This window comes from Myotis yumanensis, unplaced genomic scaffold, assembly GCF_028538775.1.
Source record: "Myotis yumanensis isolate MYYU_CA2020_CCGP unplaced genomic scaffold, mMyoYum1.0.hap1 SCAF_17, whole genome shotgun sequence".
Taxonomy (NCBI): Eukaryota; Metazoa; Chordata; class Mammalia; order Chiroptera; family Vespertilionidae; genus Myotis; species Myotis yumanensis.
In genome coordinates, this window is record NW_027223768.1 from 11,845,210 (window position 1) to 11,859,319 (window position 14,110).

The following is a 14,110-nucleotide window of genomic DNA, read 5'->3' on the forward strand; positions in this document are numbered from 1 at the left end:
AACTGGCCAGGGCTTTTAGAAGCATTTTAGATTTAGGCAAAAGTTGAGGAGATAATATAGGCAGTTCCCATACACCTGTATACGGTTCCCCTCTTGTGAACATTCCACATTCATCTGGTACATTTGTTACAATTAGTGAACTGCTCTTGATATATTATTATGAACTAAATTCTGTACTTTATTCAGACTTCCTTAGTTTTAAACCAACATCCCTTTTCTGTTTCAGGATTACATGCTCACTTCGTTTTTATCATCGTCATTATTTGGGGGGGAATAGACACAGCAAATGCCTCTCCTAGTCCTTCCTTTTCAGGTAGGAGTCATCCAGGCAGTGAAACTTGCTCCCCTGGCCTTCTATTAGGAAGCAGGAAACTGAGTTAGAGCTGAAGGCTGGGTCCTGCCCTAGAGCTGAGAAATGTGTGAGGCACCTGTGTGTGTGTATAGGGTGGGGTCGGACGTTCTGCTTCAGGCTGAGCAGGGGGTGTGATGGGTACAACCTGAACTTCTTTTGTTGCGGTCAGAGCCACAGGTTTGAACCTTGTATTGAGCAACAGAGTGTGTACCAGCTATTGCCTCAAGACAGATGAATCAGAGAAGTTTCCTCACTTGCGGTCAAAGGGGAGGCCAGAGTGCCTTATAAAAACCTTCCCTGCTCGGTGCTCCTCACCAGTGCTTACTTCTTGCTAGAGCTCCACACTCCTGTGCATTGAGGGTAAGTGTCCTTTCCTTGCTGGGCCCTTGGGGGTCCTCAGAGTGGTGATGGCAGGGGGCCACGTTGCAGGCTGTTGGAAGCCACAATCTTCTGCTTGCTGGAGCTCCTCTGGGATGACTACATTTAAAAAAAAGTTTTTTTTTAATTTAAATTTTATTTTTCAATTATAGTTGACATGCAATATTAGTTTCAGGTGTACAACATAATGGTTAGACATTTATGTACCTTAAGAAGTAAAGAGCCGACTGCATTTTGGACCAAGGAGAACAGCTCTTGCTGAGTGAGGTGGACCCAGTCTCAGGACTTAGGATGGCAAAGGCGGGTGGGCCGGTGAATGTCTACAAGGGACCCGTGGCCTTTCACTTGGGGAAAAGGAACAGCTGGGGAACGACAGAACTCTTCCCAGCTGAGCTTGAGTGAGCAACACTCTCTGGTTATACTATCCAGGAGTTAGGGGGACATGGACCACTGTGGCAGTGGAGGCTGATTCTTTTCAACGTTAGATGGTATTATATGTCCTCCCTCATCCAATCCACAAATGGAGAGCAGAGAGAACACAAAGCAGATGCGGGGGGAAGCCATCCCTTGTTTAAACTTTCAATGCAGGAAGAGAGGGGAGAGAGGGCGTAGGTGGAGGAGGAACTGTCTTAGACTTGCCTTGTCTCCTGAAGGTTAACGTGAGGTTTGAGAAGATGACTAAGCTGGAAGACCACCTGGAGGGAATCATCAATGTCTTTCACCAGTACTCAGTTCGGGTGGGAGATTTTGACACCCTCAACAAGCGTGAGCTGAAGCAGCTGATCACAAAGGAACTTGCCAACACAATCAAGGTGGGTGACGCCCATCATGGTGAACTACCTCCCTCCACCCCCTTTCACCTTGACAGTGGCAAGGACTGAAGGATGATGAAGAAACAAGGACGTGGGTGGGTTCAGCCCCAATTTCAGCACCCAAGGAAGCTCTTCCCCTACTGGGGGGAAGGGCCCCACCTCCCTCTCTGGGTTAACTCACTCTGTCCCTCAGGCTGAACTCTCTCCCCCTCTGGAAGTGTTTGCACATAGGTGAGGTGGAGAAGGGTGGGGGAGGGAAAGGGGGTGGATTAGTGAACTACATGGCTCATGACGGTTGCCTCTCTGCCTTCTGTTTTGTCACATTGGATTCCCCTACACAGTTTTGGCCAATGAATGAATGTCCCTGGGCCTCCCTAAGCTGAGCTCTGAGGATGGGAAAGGGGGAGGGAGAGTCTGAACTCACTGTGTCTGCTGTCCCCTTCTCCTAGAACACCAAAGATCAAGCCACCATTGACAAGATATTCCAAGAACTGGATGCTGATCGAGACGGACAGGTCACCTTTACTGAGTTCGTGGTCCTGATGTCCAGGGTGCTGGTGACTGCCCATGTGAATATCCACACAGAGTAAGCAGCTCTGAGTGGCTTTTCCCCAGCAATGTCTGCAAGAAGAACTGAGGGGAGTGAGAGTTAATAAATGTATGCTTGAAAAGTTCTTAACCGTGTCTGTGCACTTCTTTTCTTTCCATGGCCCTGGCTTTCAAACTTGATGACAACTTACCCCTGCTATTCTGACAGGCCTCATTTAGACCCCTGAGACCCCCTTCTCTGTTTGTTCATTTGTTTACCACCTATTTATTAAATGTCCACCATGTATGCATTTATTCATTCATTCTACAAATATTCTATGATAGCCAGAGACCAAAGACACAACGTTTCTGTCCTCTTGGGGCTTGCATTCTAGTAGGGAGGGGATAGAAAATAAATAGACCAACAAATAAAAATATATATTATGATACACCGGTAGGTAATGATAGGTGATATGAAGAAAGCTAAAGTAGGGAAGTAAGATTGGGGAAGGAAGGGTGTTGTTTAGAGAAGATGACTAAGGAATGCATGTGAGCAGAAATCTGAAAGATAGGAAGGAGAGCAGCGTGCAGATATCTGGGGCCCAAGAGTTCCTTGCAGTGCAGCTAAGGCCCAGGGGTGAACATATGTTTGGCTTGCTCAAAGAACAGCACCGAAGGCAATGTGCAGGGACTGACATGGGGGTGGTGGGAGGTGTGCGCCTACAAGGAGCAGGGAGCAGGCCCTATCTGCGGATGTTGGGGAGCACTCGGGAGCCACTGGGGGCTTTTGAGTGAGGGAGCAAGATGATTTCACCTATGTTTGCAAAGGATTACTCTGGCTGCCTTGGTGGAGAAGAGCTAGCCAGAGGCAGGCTAGAGTAGAAGCAGAGAGACCAGCCAAGGAGGGATTCTCCAGAGTAGCCCCGGCCAAGAGAAATATAATGGGGCCACACTTGTCATCGTATATGTACTTGCAGCCATATTACTTGAAGCCATAATTTGAGGAAATTAACATGAATAGACCTTGAGAATATTATGCTAAGTGAAATAAGTCAGTCAGAAAAAGCTAAGAACCATATGATTTCACTCATACGTGGGATATAAAACTGAAACTCATAGACACAGGCAACAGTATGGCAGTTACCAAAAGGAAGGGTGTGGGGAGGGAGTAAAGGGTAAAGGGGACCAGTAAATGGTGATGGAAGATGACTTGACTTTGGGTGGTGGACACACAATGCAATATACGGGTCATGTATCAGAAATGTACACTTAAAACCCATATAATCTTATTAACCAATGTCACCCCAATAAGTTTAATTTGAAGAGGAAGAAGAAGAAGAAGAAGAAGAAGAAGAAGAAGAAGAAGAAGAAGAAGAAGAAAGGAATAGCAGCCAGGCACAGTCTTGAGCTCTGGCAAACCTTCCAGAAGTTGGTCCCCAGCCCCTCTTCAGCTGGAGGAACAGGTTAGAAGGACAGACTTTGTGACAAAATTTAAGAAAGATTAGGCAGCCTAGCTGGTGTGGCTCAGTGGTTGAGTGTAGACCCATGAACTCAGAGGTTCCTGGTTCAATTCCAGGTCAGGGCACATGCCCAGGTTGTGGGCTTGATCCTCCATGGGGGGCACGCAGGAGGCAGCCTATTGATGTCTCTTTCTCATTGGTGTTTCTATCTCTGTATCCCTCTCCCTTCCACCCTCTCTAAAATCAATTAAAACAGATTTAAAAAAAAAGAAAGATTAGGTAACTTGCTAGAGCCAGGTCTGACAGATTTGAGGGAAAGTGAGAAGGAGAGCTTTATATTGGGGCTGGGGTAAGTTTGTCTTTCTGTTTATTCAGTGCAATTCTTGGGGATTAAAAGGGTAGTTAGTGGCCAAGAGTATGAATATTGAAATTAAATTTCTGGTTTCAGAGCTTAGTTCTACTACTTACTAATTGTGAAACCTTGAACAAGTTATTTAAAATATCTAAGCCTCAGTTTCCTCATCTATGAAATAGGAATAACAATAGCACCTCCAAGAGTTGAGGATCAGATCATCTAACGGTACTTGTAAAACACTTTAGCACAGCACCTGATACCGAGTGAGCACTCCGTAGATAGTAATTTACTAGTACATAGGAGGTAATAGTTGTAGCTGGTTAGCGGTCTCTCTCGGTCTCTCTCTCTCTCTCTCTCTCTCTCTCTCTCTCCTGCAGACACTACAGGGGAAGCTTATTTTAAACCAAAAGCAAAGCCTGAGATTATTTTTAGGGGTCAACCATTCAGTTAGGGTTGACCAGTGTTAGACAACTAACCAAGGACAGTTAGCAGTTAGGTGTGATCTTTCCCCCCAGGCCTCTAAACTAGACCCAGCTGCTGTTCTGCAAACTGGGATTCCTGCTCAATGCACTCACATATGTCTGTGATCACTTCTGAGGGATACAGTATTCAAATCTGGTAAAACAAACAAACAACGGACAAGAATAAAATTCAGTGTATTTGCCATTTTGAAAACATTTACTAGCCATGATTTTGTTTGAAAATAACCAACTAAACCACAAGTTGAACTTAAATCTTATTTTTAAAAAATTTAAGGACCCCCAAGCTTGGTCGAAACCATCAAAGGCACCTGAGGGCAATGAAGAGCCCTCATCCAGGTGAGCCTCCCAGCTCCGCTGCTTCTTGGCTCTGAGTCTGAGCAAGTGGCCTCTCCCTTCTGTGGACCTCAGTCTCTTCATCTCTCAAGTGCAAAGCTTGGATGAGGTGACATCTAGTCCCTCCATGAAAATGCACAGCCTCGTCCCCTGATGACGGCAGGTACCACGCTGTTCTTTTTGTCTCGGTGCCCTCCCTTCCGTTCACTCACAAACATTGTCAAGTGCCTGCTCTGTGCTAGTGCCGGGCTACTGGGCCTTTCTTTAGCTCTGGAACTCCTGCTTGTCCACAAAGGCCCCACCCAAATGTCCCCTCCTCCAGGGAGCCCTCCCACTCACACACCCTCACATTTCCACCTCCCATCCAGAGTAGTTTTCAGCTTGGGGACCCCAGGGGCTCGCCTGCTGGTCAAGCTGCTGGGCTGCAGCAACAAAGGTTAGTCTGACAGCGTCCTCTGGGCAAGGGCATCAGTGTGCATAGGGGACACCAGTGCCACTCTCTAGGGTGCAATGCCCTTCAGGAAAACAGTTCTGGCAGGCCACTGGCACTCCGCAAGCCCAGCCCACCTGGGTATCGGGCTTCAGAAGTTAGGAGAAGCTTGGGATTCAGTGGGATGGCTCCGGGGCTCCGGAGTGAGAACTCTGGGACTCAGCGTTTAACGTGGCCAATAAAAGGTCTTCAAAAGTTGAAAGAAAGCAAACTAGGTTGTATAACCCAACTTCCTGTGTGTCTCTGATTTCTCTCGTTACCTAACAGTGCTGGGCACACAGAGGTTTAAGTTCTGCCCTTGCAAATCTCACCTGAGCATGAACCCGAGGAAGCTTCCTCACCCTCCCTTGTGTGCCCCCCGCCTGCAGCCCAGGCAAGAAGGCATCAGAAACAGCTGCTCTGCGCTCCCAGGGTGTCTGCTCATCACCCACCTTCGTTTTTCTGTTTCCCACAACATAATATTGAACGTATCTACTTGGGTGTCTGTTGCCCCTTGAGGATGCAGAGTTAAAGCTCAGTTAGTCCCACAGCAGCCCTCAGACTGGTCCCCATCCCCCCTCCAGTTGTCAATCATATCAATCATCCCTCCTCCACACAGAGCCAGGGGCCTTTCTGGTGGGTACTCACTTTCCCAGTCGCCTGTGGACGGAAGGGGTCTGTGATGCTCTGAGGGCAGGGGGGTGGGGTGGGGAGAGAGAGACTGGGGTTCAATCTGGGCCAGGATCTGACGGAAGACTTGGGGTGGAGGGATTGTTTCAGGCCTGAACCCCAAGAGGCAACAGAACTTGAGCAACCAGTTGTGTCAGTCCTGTTGTCACTTTGGCCACTGGCATGTCAAAATCCATGACATGGGCTTTCTAAAATGTACGTTTTCAGCAACAGCTGGGAGGCAGGGCAGGACACTGAGGTTGCTTTCTGGAGTTTGTTTCAGAGTCAGGGTTGTGTAAGATTGCCTCACCGGGCTGGCGAAAGCTGAGGCAAGGTCTTGGGGAACAGTACGAAATGATCTTCTTTAAACTCGGGGGGTTGTGGGGTATGGATTCCTAGTTGGGATGGGCCTGGGGTATTGGAGATCCCGGCTGAATCCATCTTCTCTGAGAAGTGCCCCCCTGGATGATGGTGCAGCCCCCTCCTGGGGCCTTGTGCTGTTGGTCTCATTCCCACCCCAAATCCACACCCCACAGGGAGACTCTTCCAAACACCAATGATATCATTCCCGGCCACCCCCCCCAAACCCCCACTGCTCCTGCCCTCCTTCTCCTGCTGTGGCCTAGCATTGGCCCACTTTCCTCTCTCTCCCTCTTCCTCTCGAACCCGAGGCTCCTCATTCCTGCCCAGACCCCACCTCTGCCCACTTTCAGGCCCGTGCACACATGTTCTCTGTCTCAAGCACCTGCATGATTTTGGGGGGGATGCCTGCTGCCCCCACCCTTGAAGCTACTCTAAGTGTTGCCTTCCACCACTACAGCCCGATGAAGGACAGCCTTCCCACCTCAAAGTCTTAGGGAATTTTTCGCCTCTCTGGTCTTTCCTCTTCTGTGTCAGACTTGTTTGAGGAGCTGTCCTGCAGGCCTGGGAGTGTCTTAAGGACAGGATGAAGCCTTATTCACCCTGGGGCCCCTCTGAGCATTATAGCGCCTGACACAGTGAACGCGATTAGTGCCTGTTGAGTGAGTGAATGAGTGGACCAACAAGTGAGTGATGCGCTCAGTCATCTGTCCCCTAGTTCCGGGAGCATCACCCAGGCCTCGGAGCGTCTGGGCAGAGTCCTGCAGCTTAGGCTGCGACTGTTGCTTCCTCATCCCTCCCAAAAGCCATCCAGAAGTTCAGGTTCCACAGCGAAGGGAAGCAGGGCCCTCTGATGACAGGTTCTCTGTTCCTCAGAAACTGATGCCAGGGAGACCCCGAAGTTCTTATTTCCCAAAGGATGCATTAAAAACCCGTTTTCACCTGGGGTGGAACCTTAACCTTGACCCTGACACTCTTGCTCCCTGTCTCAGGGAAGAGGCCAGCTCTCCTCTACGCAACAGAATCAGTTTTCTTGGAATGGGAGGGGCTCACGGGATGGAAGGGGCTCACTCACCATGACCAGCTCTCTTAAACATGCTTAAGGAAAATCCCACAGGGCTGTGTAAAGGGGCTTGCTGCCTGGCCTTCCCCTGGGTCTAGAACAACCTCCTACTCTCAGAATGAGCTAGCAGAGCACCGAGGCAAAGGGAGAACTCGGCTTCCAGAAGCTCTGTCCCCTGCCATCCTGCTGTTCCACCCTCTCCCAGCCTTTAGGTCCCACGTGGGCATGCCCCTAATGTCCAAAGCTGTCCCCACCTCCCCCTCCAGCTCCATCAGGCCTAGGACCACCCCCCTTCACTCAGTAAGGCTCACCCAGCTTGCTCCCTGCTGGCACCTGGGCTATGTATGCTGCCAATCAGCCATAGTCCTTGCCTTCAGGGCCCTGTCGGACTTGCTGGCAAGGGGCTCCAACTCCATATTGGAAGTACAGGAGTAGAAGTACCAGAGAGTTGCATGGGCCTGGCCGAAGGGAGCCTCTATATGCTCAAGGAAGGGGGCTGGTCAGGGAAGTCGTCATGGAGACAGTGACACAGAGACCCCAGGGTGGGGAGGGCATTCCTGGTGCAAAGGAGTGGAGGCCAGAGAAAGCCTGGGTGCCAGGAAGGGAAGTGTTTTGAAGACGTGGATGGGCGGCAGCGTAGATGGAAGGCTGAGGGTTTTTCTGTGCCCCCGTGGATGGGGAGGGAAAGTGGCGTTCATGCCCAGCGGGCACCAGGAGACAGGTTCAGGCTTAGTGTAAGAACAGACTCTCTAAGTGGCAGTGCCAAGAGGGAACTCCCTTCCCTGGAGCGGCGCGGGCAGGGCCCTGCCAGCCACTTGGCAGGCATGTTTCGGAGAATCACTCCAGCGTGGGGTGGGGCAGGCTGGGTTAAATCAACAATTTGCCAACTTTTTCTCCAGACAAATCCCTTCCTTCAAACAGAACTTGTAGTGTGCAGCAAATGCGGGCTGGTGAGATGGAACACAGCTGGGAGGGGGCTTCAGGCTCCGCCACCCTGCTGCCCCTACCTGCCCGTTTGAATTCCACGATGACACCCAGAAATCTTCCATCTGTAAATTCAATCCAACCCTCCTTTCTCCACACCCTTCCTGGGGGAGAGAGCATGGAACATTCCAGAAATCTGAGGACATCTGTACAGTCAACATTGGTTGAGAAGCTGCTATGTACCAGCCATCGCTCCCACCACGTGCTGGTGAAAAAACAGAGAATAAGCCAGATGGCACCAACTTGGAGTTCACAGTCTAGTGGGAGGCAGTCACAGATATATTTATGGTGCATTCCCCTCCCCTCGCAGCCCCTGCCCCTTTCCCTCCCCTCTTCTCCCCCTCTCTCCTGCTCCCTCTCCTACCCTACCCTACTTTACCCAAAACATGGAGTCCTGGCAAAGCCACTGATAGAAGCCAGGCCTCCAGCTCCCAGGCGGTTCTCTTGCCCCTGCCAAGCTGTAGGCAGAGGGGTGACCCTATGCGGGCAGGAGAGTGGCTGAGCAGCGCCCTCAGAAGCTGAGTGTCTATAGTGGTCATGTCTCCCAGACAGGCAGGGAAGGAAGGGGGGGAGGGGAGGGGGCTGCGGGGGGGCGGGGGGCGCTTCTAAATGGTTCCCTCAGCTCACAGCCTGGAGCAGTGCTAGAAACACCCTCTGCCCTGCAGCAGGAGCCCTGAGATCTGCACCCCATGGCAGAGGCCCCTGGGCCCTAGAGCAGGGTCAGCCTGGCCCGCTGCAGCCAGGCCAAGTGGGAGAGCTGCCATCTTCCATCTGCCATCCGACCCGCAGCTCCTTTCTTCACGCTCAGCGCTGGGGACGAGCTGCGAGATGAGCCCGGGGAGAAGATGGCTGCAGGCCCTTTCCTCTCCACACTGTCTCATCCAGCGCCACCACCGTAGGACTCTGGACTGGTCTCCCCACTCTACACCTGGCTTTCTTCATGGTAACTCAGGGGATGGATGCCTGTGGATCTTTCTCCCCGACCCCAATGCTGTCCGTCTTTTCTCTGCGGAAGGACAGGGCAGGGCAGACACCTTGGTCTGGGCTGTGGTCTTTGGAAGGCGCACCCCAGCCTGGAGACGAACTGGGAAAGGGCACAGGCTGGCGCTCTCCGGCCACAGGGCAGGGCTGGTGGCAGGAGTCACTGGGATGTCTCTGAAGTGAGCAGTTGGGTCTGGAGGCTGCGGAGGGCGGAAGCAGGGAGCCAGGCCCGACTACAGGCTTTGCAGGAAGTGCCTGCTGACCAGGGGCTGCAGGAACCTGGCCACCTTGGGGAGCTCAGTTTGCTCTCAGGCTTGGAACCAGGCCCGACAGGCTAGCTGGGCCCAGAGTCCAACCTCCTCACGGGGCTGCTGGGCACGGGCTGGACTCCCCGACTTTTACCCACGTGCACACCTGCCCCGGTGTCCACGGGGAAGAGGAGAGACCCCTCATTCAAGAGGCACCAACTGCTCCCGTGGACTCAGAACTTCACTGGTGGACAAACACCCCCAACCTGGCCCTGTCTCCAATGCCCAGACTCCAGGGCTCTCCTCAGACTCAGCCTGCCCAGGGCCTGTCTGAACCTCCCAGAGGCACCAAGTTCCAGCAGCAGAGAGACAGCAGTGTGGGCAGCATGGGTGAAGGGGGCTGTGGCTGGGTGGGTGGTGTGGTGGCAGCTGGCATGTCGAGGGGATGGGGTGCCCCCTTTTCGCTTTCTCTGGTGTCCAGGGCCCATGTGACAGGTTGCACAGGGAAGTCCTGAGCTGGGCTGGGGTGACTAGGCCCTGAGCAGCAGGGCCTGAGGTCAGAGGCGAGAAAATGGTCAGGGAGGCGAGCGCAAGGGACTCAGAATAGGACCACGTTGTTGAGGCTTCTCCTCTTGTGACTGCGAACGAAGTGCTGAATGAAGGGGCTCCACCCCGGGAAGGGGCGTGGAGTCTAAGCCAGAGCCCCGGGAAGGACAGGCCGCGGAGGGGGTGGAAGGAGCACACAGCACTGGCTTGGAGGAACTCTTTATTCATCTCAACCCCAGCCCTGCAGCTCAGGCCACCGCCTCAGCTGTGCGCACACAGCCTGGGGCCCTGGATTGGCAGGGACAGGGTGGCCTGCCTCCTGATTAGTGGCTGTGGCCGTGGCCATCATGGCTGTGGCCATGGCCATCATGGCTGTGGCCGTGGCCATCATGGCTGTGGCCGTGGTTGCCACCCTGGTTGCCACCCTGGGTTTTGCAGGGGTTGCGGCCAGACCCCCCGAAGCCTGGCCCATGGGCGTGGCCGTGCCCCTTGGGGGTGTTCTTGTGCATCTCCTCGTGGGAGGCCTCCGTCAGCCTGCCCACCAGGGTGATGAACTCCTCGAAGCTCAGGTCCTTGTCTCCGCTGGTGTCCAGGTCCTCCAGGATGTCCCTAATGGCTGCTTCATTCCTCTTCTCCTTCTGCAGGTTGGGAGACAGGGTGGTCAGGGCTGGGGGTGGCCAGGGCCAGGGGCGGGCAGCACAGCCAAAGACCCGATGGCAAAGGCACTGGGAAACCTGGCTTCTGGGCCTCAACCCCAAATTAAAAATGACGGTTGACGGGACGCCGTTTACTTTCCAGTTATCCCGCACACCGCCCGGGGCTGACTCAGAACCCGTCTCGCCTCCTCCCCTCTGCTCCTGTCCACTCGGCCCGGCCCCTCCCTTCCTTGCCTCTCCCTTCCCTCTCACGGTCACAAATTAGTGACACTCATTTCAACCTGTGTAGCAGGAAGCACTTGAGAAAGACAAGATGATCGGGCCCTTGTGTAAGGACAGGGAGCAGCGTGGGTGCTCCGTTGACCCAAGGGTGAGATAACGTGTCCGGAGGAGGGCACGGGGAGGTGAGGCAGAGCAAGCTCCAGCGAGTCCCAGCTATGCCACTCGCTGGCCTGGGCATGGCAGCTAAGTCCCCTCCAGAACCTGGGTGCCCAGCTCCTCGCCCAGGCCTTCCCTCCTGCTATGCCTCTGCACGGTCTATTCTTTCTGCACGCTTGTCATTGCCCTGGGGGAGACCAGTCATCCAATGGGTAGCAGCCCATTGGCAAGGTCCCAGCCGCCCCTCCTGGCCTGTCACTGCCTCCAGCACGGCGGGGAGGGGGGGGGGGGTGGTAGGCACAGGCCTCACACAGAGGAAGCTTCCCCAGCTCCACCCTCTGCGGCCTAGCCTGACCCAGCGTCCTGCTTGCTGATGTCCCCACTACGGGGGGCTGTCAGCATCCCTAACATCTCCTACTGTGGCAACCCTCCACCCCACCAGGTGGGGCCGGCTCCAGGTTGGGCTGGCCACCTGCCCCAGGACATCGCTCCAGGAGTGGACTGGTACCCAGGTGCACCACCCTTCCTAGTCCAGGCCTCTCTTCCCCAAAGTCCCCAAAAGTGTAAACAGAACAGGTCTGCTGGAACCAAGCCTCCTTTTCCCGAGGACTGCCTGATCCCTTTTAGAACAGTCAGTACATCACACGCCCCAAGTGCTGTGTACAGGCTGTGCTGGGTGGGGCTTTGCACATGCCCTGGGTTTGTTTCCTACGGGAGATCCAGGTATCAGAAGAGTGCCCTCGGGGCTCCCGCCTCCATCTGGGGCTCAGTCTCCTGGCTTCTGCCAAGGCTCCTCCTCCCTCCGCTTCTCTCCTCTCACACATTCAGGTCTCAGCTCAAATGTCACCTTCTTGTCTACCTAACTAGTCTCCTCTCCCCCGCCCAGTCCGACTCTCCCCCAGCTTCTCTCTTACTTCCTCTCGGCACATAGTGGCCAGGAGTCCAGCCCTACCTTGAGGAAATTAGGCAGCTCCTTCTTCACCATCTGGCTGAATTCTCTCTGGTTCAGTCGGTCTGGGTGCCCCAGGCGCGTGGAGTACTGATGGAAAATGTTGATGATGGTCTCCACGCTGCATTCCATCAGAGTCTGCGACATTTTGTCCTTGTCTTCCTGTTCTCTGAGCTGAGGAGAAGCAAGGGGTCAGGTACTTAGAAGAAAAAGCCTTCCTAGACACCTCCTCCTGGCTGCTTGCAGAAATGGAGTGTGGGGGCAGGGGCAGACACAGAAGAAAAAGAAAGGGGCATTGAACTGGGAAAGGACCCTGACCCACACATGGGAGAAATAACTTTTAGAATATCTGGAGAATGTAAAAAAGCAGAGGATTTGAGAGCAGGAGGCTCCAACAAGATGAGAAGGAAGCTTTAAAGTGAGCAGGTTAATCAAGGAGGGCTTCCCGGAGGAGGGCTGGAAAGGCAGACGGGTAGCAGATGTAAAGAAAGACTCGGCAGGCAGGCTGCTACCCAGGGAAGTTGGCAGCTCACTCACCTAAGCTGAAGAGTCACACAGAGGGGTTTGACAGCGTCTTGTGGGCCCAGCATTTATAGGCCTCTCCTGGCCAGAACACTCAGCCCTCTAGTGGGAAGATTGCTTCACAGGTGAGCAGTGTGGTAACCCAGACCTGGGCGGCCAGGAAGGGGGACTAGGGTGGAACAGGAAATGTCCACACAGATCTTTCTGTACTTTTGTGAATTTCCCAGTCCTGGGCCTGGAGCTGGTTGGGGAGGAAGTTGCTTGGTTAGCTCACTTCCCCTTCACCCCACCCCTGCCCTCCCTGAGCAAGCGGCCTCTCCTCTGGCACCCCTCCTTCCCTCTGACCCCAACCCCCTCTTGTTGAGGGACCACCTTCCCACCTGATAGCCAGAGGCTGGTGGTGGGCTGAGGACCCCTGGGTGGGGGCGGACCACTCTGCCTCCCCAAAGTGGGCAGCCCAACAAGGATGGCTGAGCCTTCCCCTTCTTGGGTCTGTGAGGGGCTGGAGTGGAGGTCTTAGATTCACAGGGGGCGAATCGGGGTCAGAAGGGTAGGGGGTGGGGTAGGGTAGGGGGTCAACCTGATATTGCAAATGAAGAAACTGACATCCAGAGAGCTGTCAGAGCAAGGCCACATAGCTGGTTGGCGACAGAGCAGGAACTGGGCTCAGACCTCCAGGTTCCGGGTTAAGGGTAATCGGATTACATCTCCTTCTTGTAATCTAAGTGACAGCTCCTTGGGGCATAGGCTGTCAGCATTATTCATGTAAATCCTGCTCCCAACGTGAGAGCCACACCCAAAGAGTTTATAGCATCAGGACAACTGTTTTGATGTAGCCTCTTGGGCAAGCCTGCCCGCTCCAACTGCAAGGCTGCAAACCCCCTGTAGCTCCCCATCTCCCAGGGAAGAACGGCCCTGCCTGGCCTGATCAGCCTCTGCTCCACGAGCACCCCCAGGCCCTTGTCTTCGGTGCTCTCACCCCAGGTGTGCCCTTCCCCCATGATGGGGTGCAGTCCTCATAGGGGTACATGGATAGGTTAAACATGATTGTTATTTTTTCCTCCTCTTCTCTTCCTCTCTCTTTCCCACGCTTTTACTCACAGACCGTGTAATTGATTAATCAACTGTCTATGCTTAACCTTATGTTCTGGTGAAGATTTTGTTGCAATTGTCAGTTGCCAGACCAAAACAGAGACTTTCAACCCAGCCCCGAACTCACACGCCTGGCCACTAGAAATGTGGACGCTGATCAGTTAGGTTTCAGAAACACCAGGGTAGCCCAGCCGGCGTGGCCCAGTGGTTGAGTGTTGACCTATGAACCAGGAGGTTACCAGTGCGATTCCCAGTCAGGGCACATGCCTGGGTTTTGGGCTCGATCCCCAGTAGGGGGTGTGGAGGAGGCAGTTGATCAATGATTCTCTCTCATCATTGATGCTTCTCTCCCTCTCTCCCTCTCCCTTCCTCTCTGAAATCGATAAAAATATATTTTAAAACACGAAAAAGAAACACAGGGTGATCCATACCGGATCCCCACTTGCCCTGTTTCAGAACTCTGACCATCCTGATCTGGGGACCATGATGAAGA

At 53.5% G+C, this 14,110-nt stretch overlaps 2 protein-coding genes across 2 annotated transcripts; one reads left to right on the plus strand and one right to left on the minus strand.

Moving 5' to 3' along the window:
* Positions 1-605: 605 nt before the first annotated feature.
* S100A12 (S100 calcium binding protein A12) lies at positions 606-2,216 on the plus strand. Its single transcript, XM_070396759.1, has 3 exons — positions 606-712; positions 1,384-1,542; positions 1,992-2,216. The coding sequence occupies exons 2-3, from the start codon at positions 1,405-1,407 to the stop codon at positions 2,130-2,132; spliced, it is 279 nt and encodes a 92-aa protein (XP_070252860.1). The 5' UTR covers positions 606-712; positions 1,384-1,404; the 3' UTR covers positions 2,133-2,216.
* An 8,007-nt stretch (positions 2,217-10,223) lies between these two features.
* Positions 10,224-12,647, minus strand: S100A9 (S100 calcium binding protein A9). Its single transcript, XM_070396794.1, has 3 exons — positions 12,541-12,647; positions 12,007-12,177; positions 10,224-10,658 (listed from the first exon to the last, which is right to left on the minus strand). The coding sequence occupies exons 2-3, from the start codon at positions 12,148-12,150 to the stop codon at positions 10,344-10,346; spliced, it is 459 nt and encodes a 152-aa protein (XP_070252895.1). The 5' UTR covers positions 12,151-12,177; positions 12,541-12,647; the 3' UTR covers positions 10,224-10,343.
* Positions 12,648-14,110: the final 1,463 nt, after the last annotated feature.

Coding starts and splice junctions, on each gene's coding strand:
- S100A12 (XM_070396759.1), top strand. CDS start 1,405: ATGACTAAGCTGGAAGACCACCTGGAGGGAATCATCAATGTCTTTCAC. Junction 1,543..1,991: donor AACTTGCCAACACAATCAAG/GTGGGTGACGCC, acceptor CCCTTCTCCTAG/AACACCAAAGATCAAGCCAC.
- S100A9 (XM_070396794.1), bottom strand. CDS start 12,150: ATGTCGCAGACTCTGATGGAATGCAGCGTGGAGACCATCATCAACATT. Junction 10,659..12,006: donor AGCTGCCTAATTTCCTCAAG/GTAGGGCTGGAC, acceptor CCCAACCTGCAG/AAGGAGAAGAGGAATGAAGC.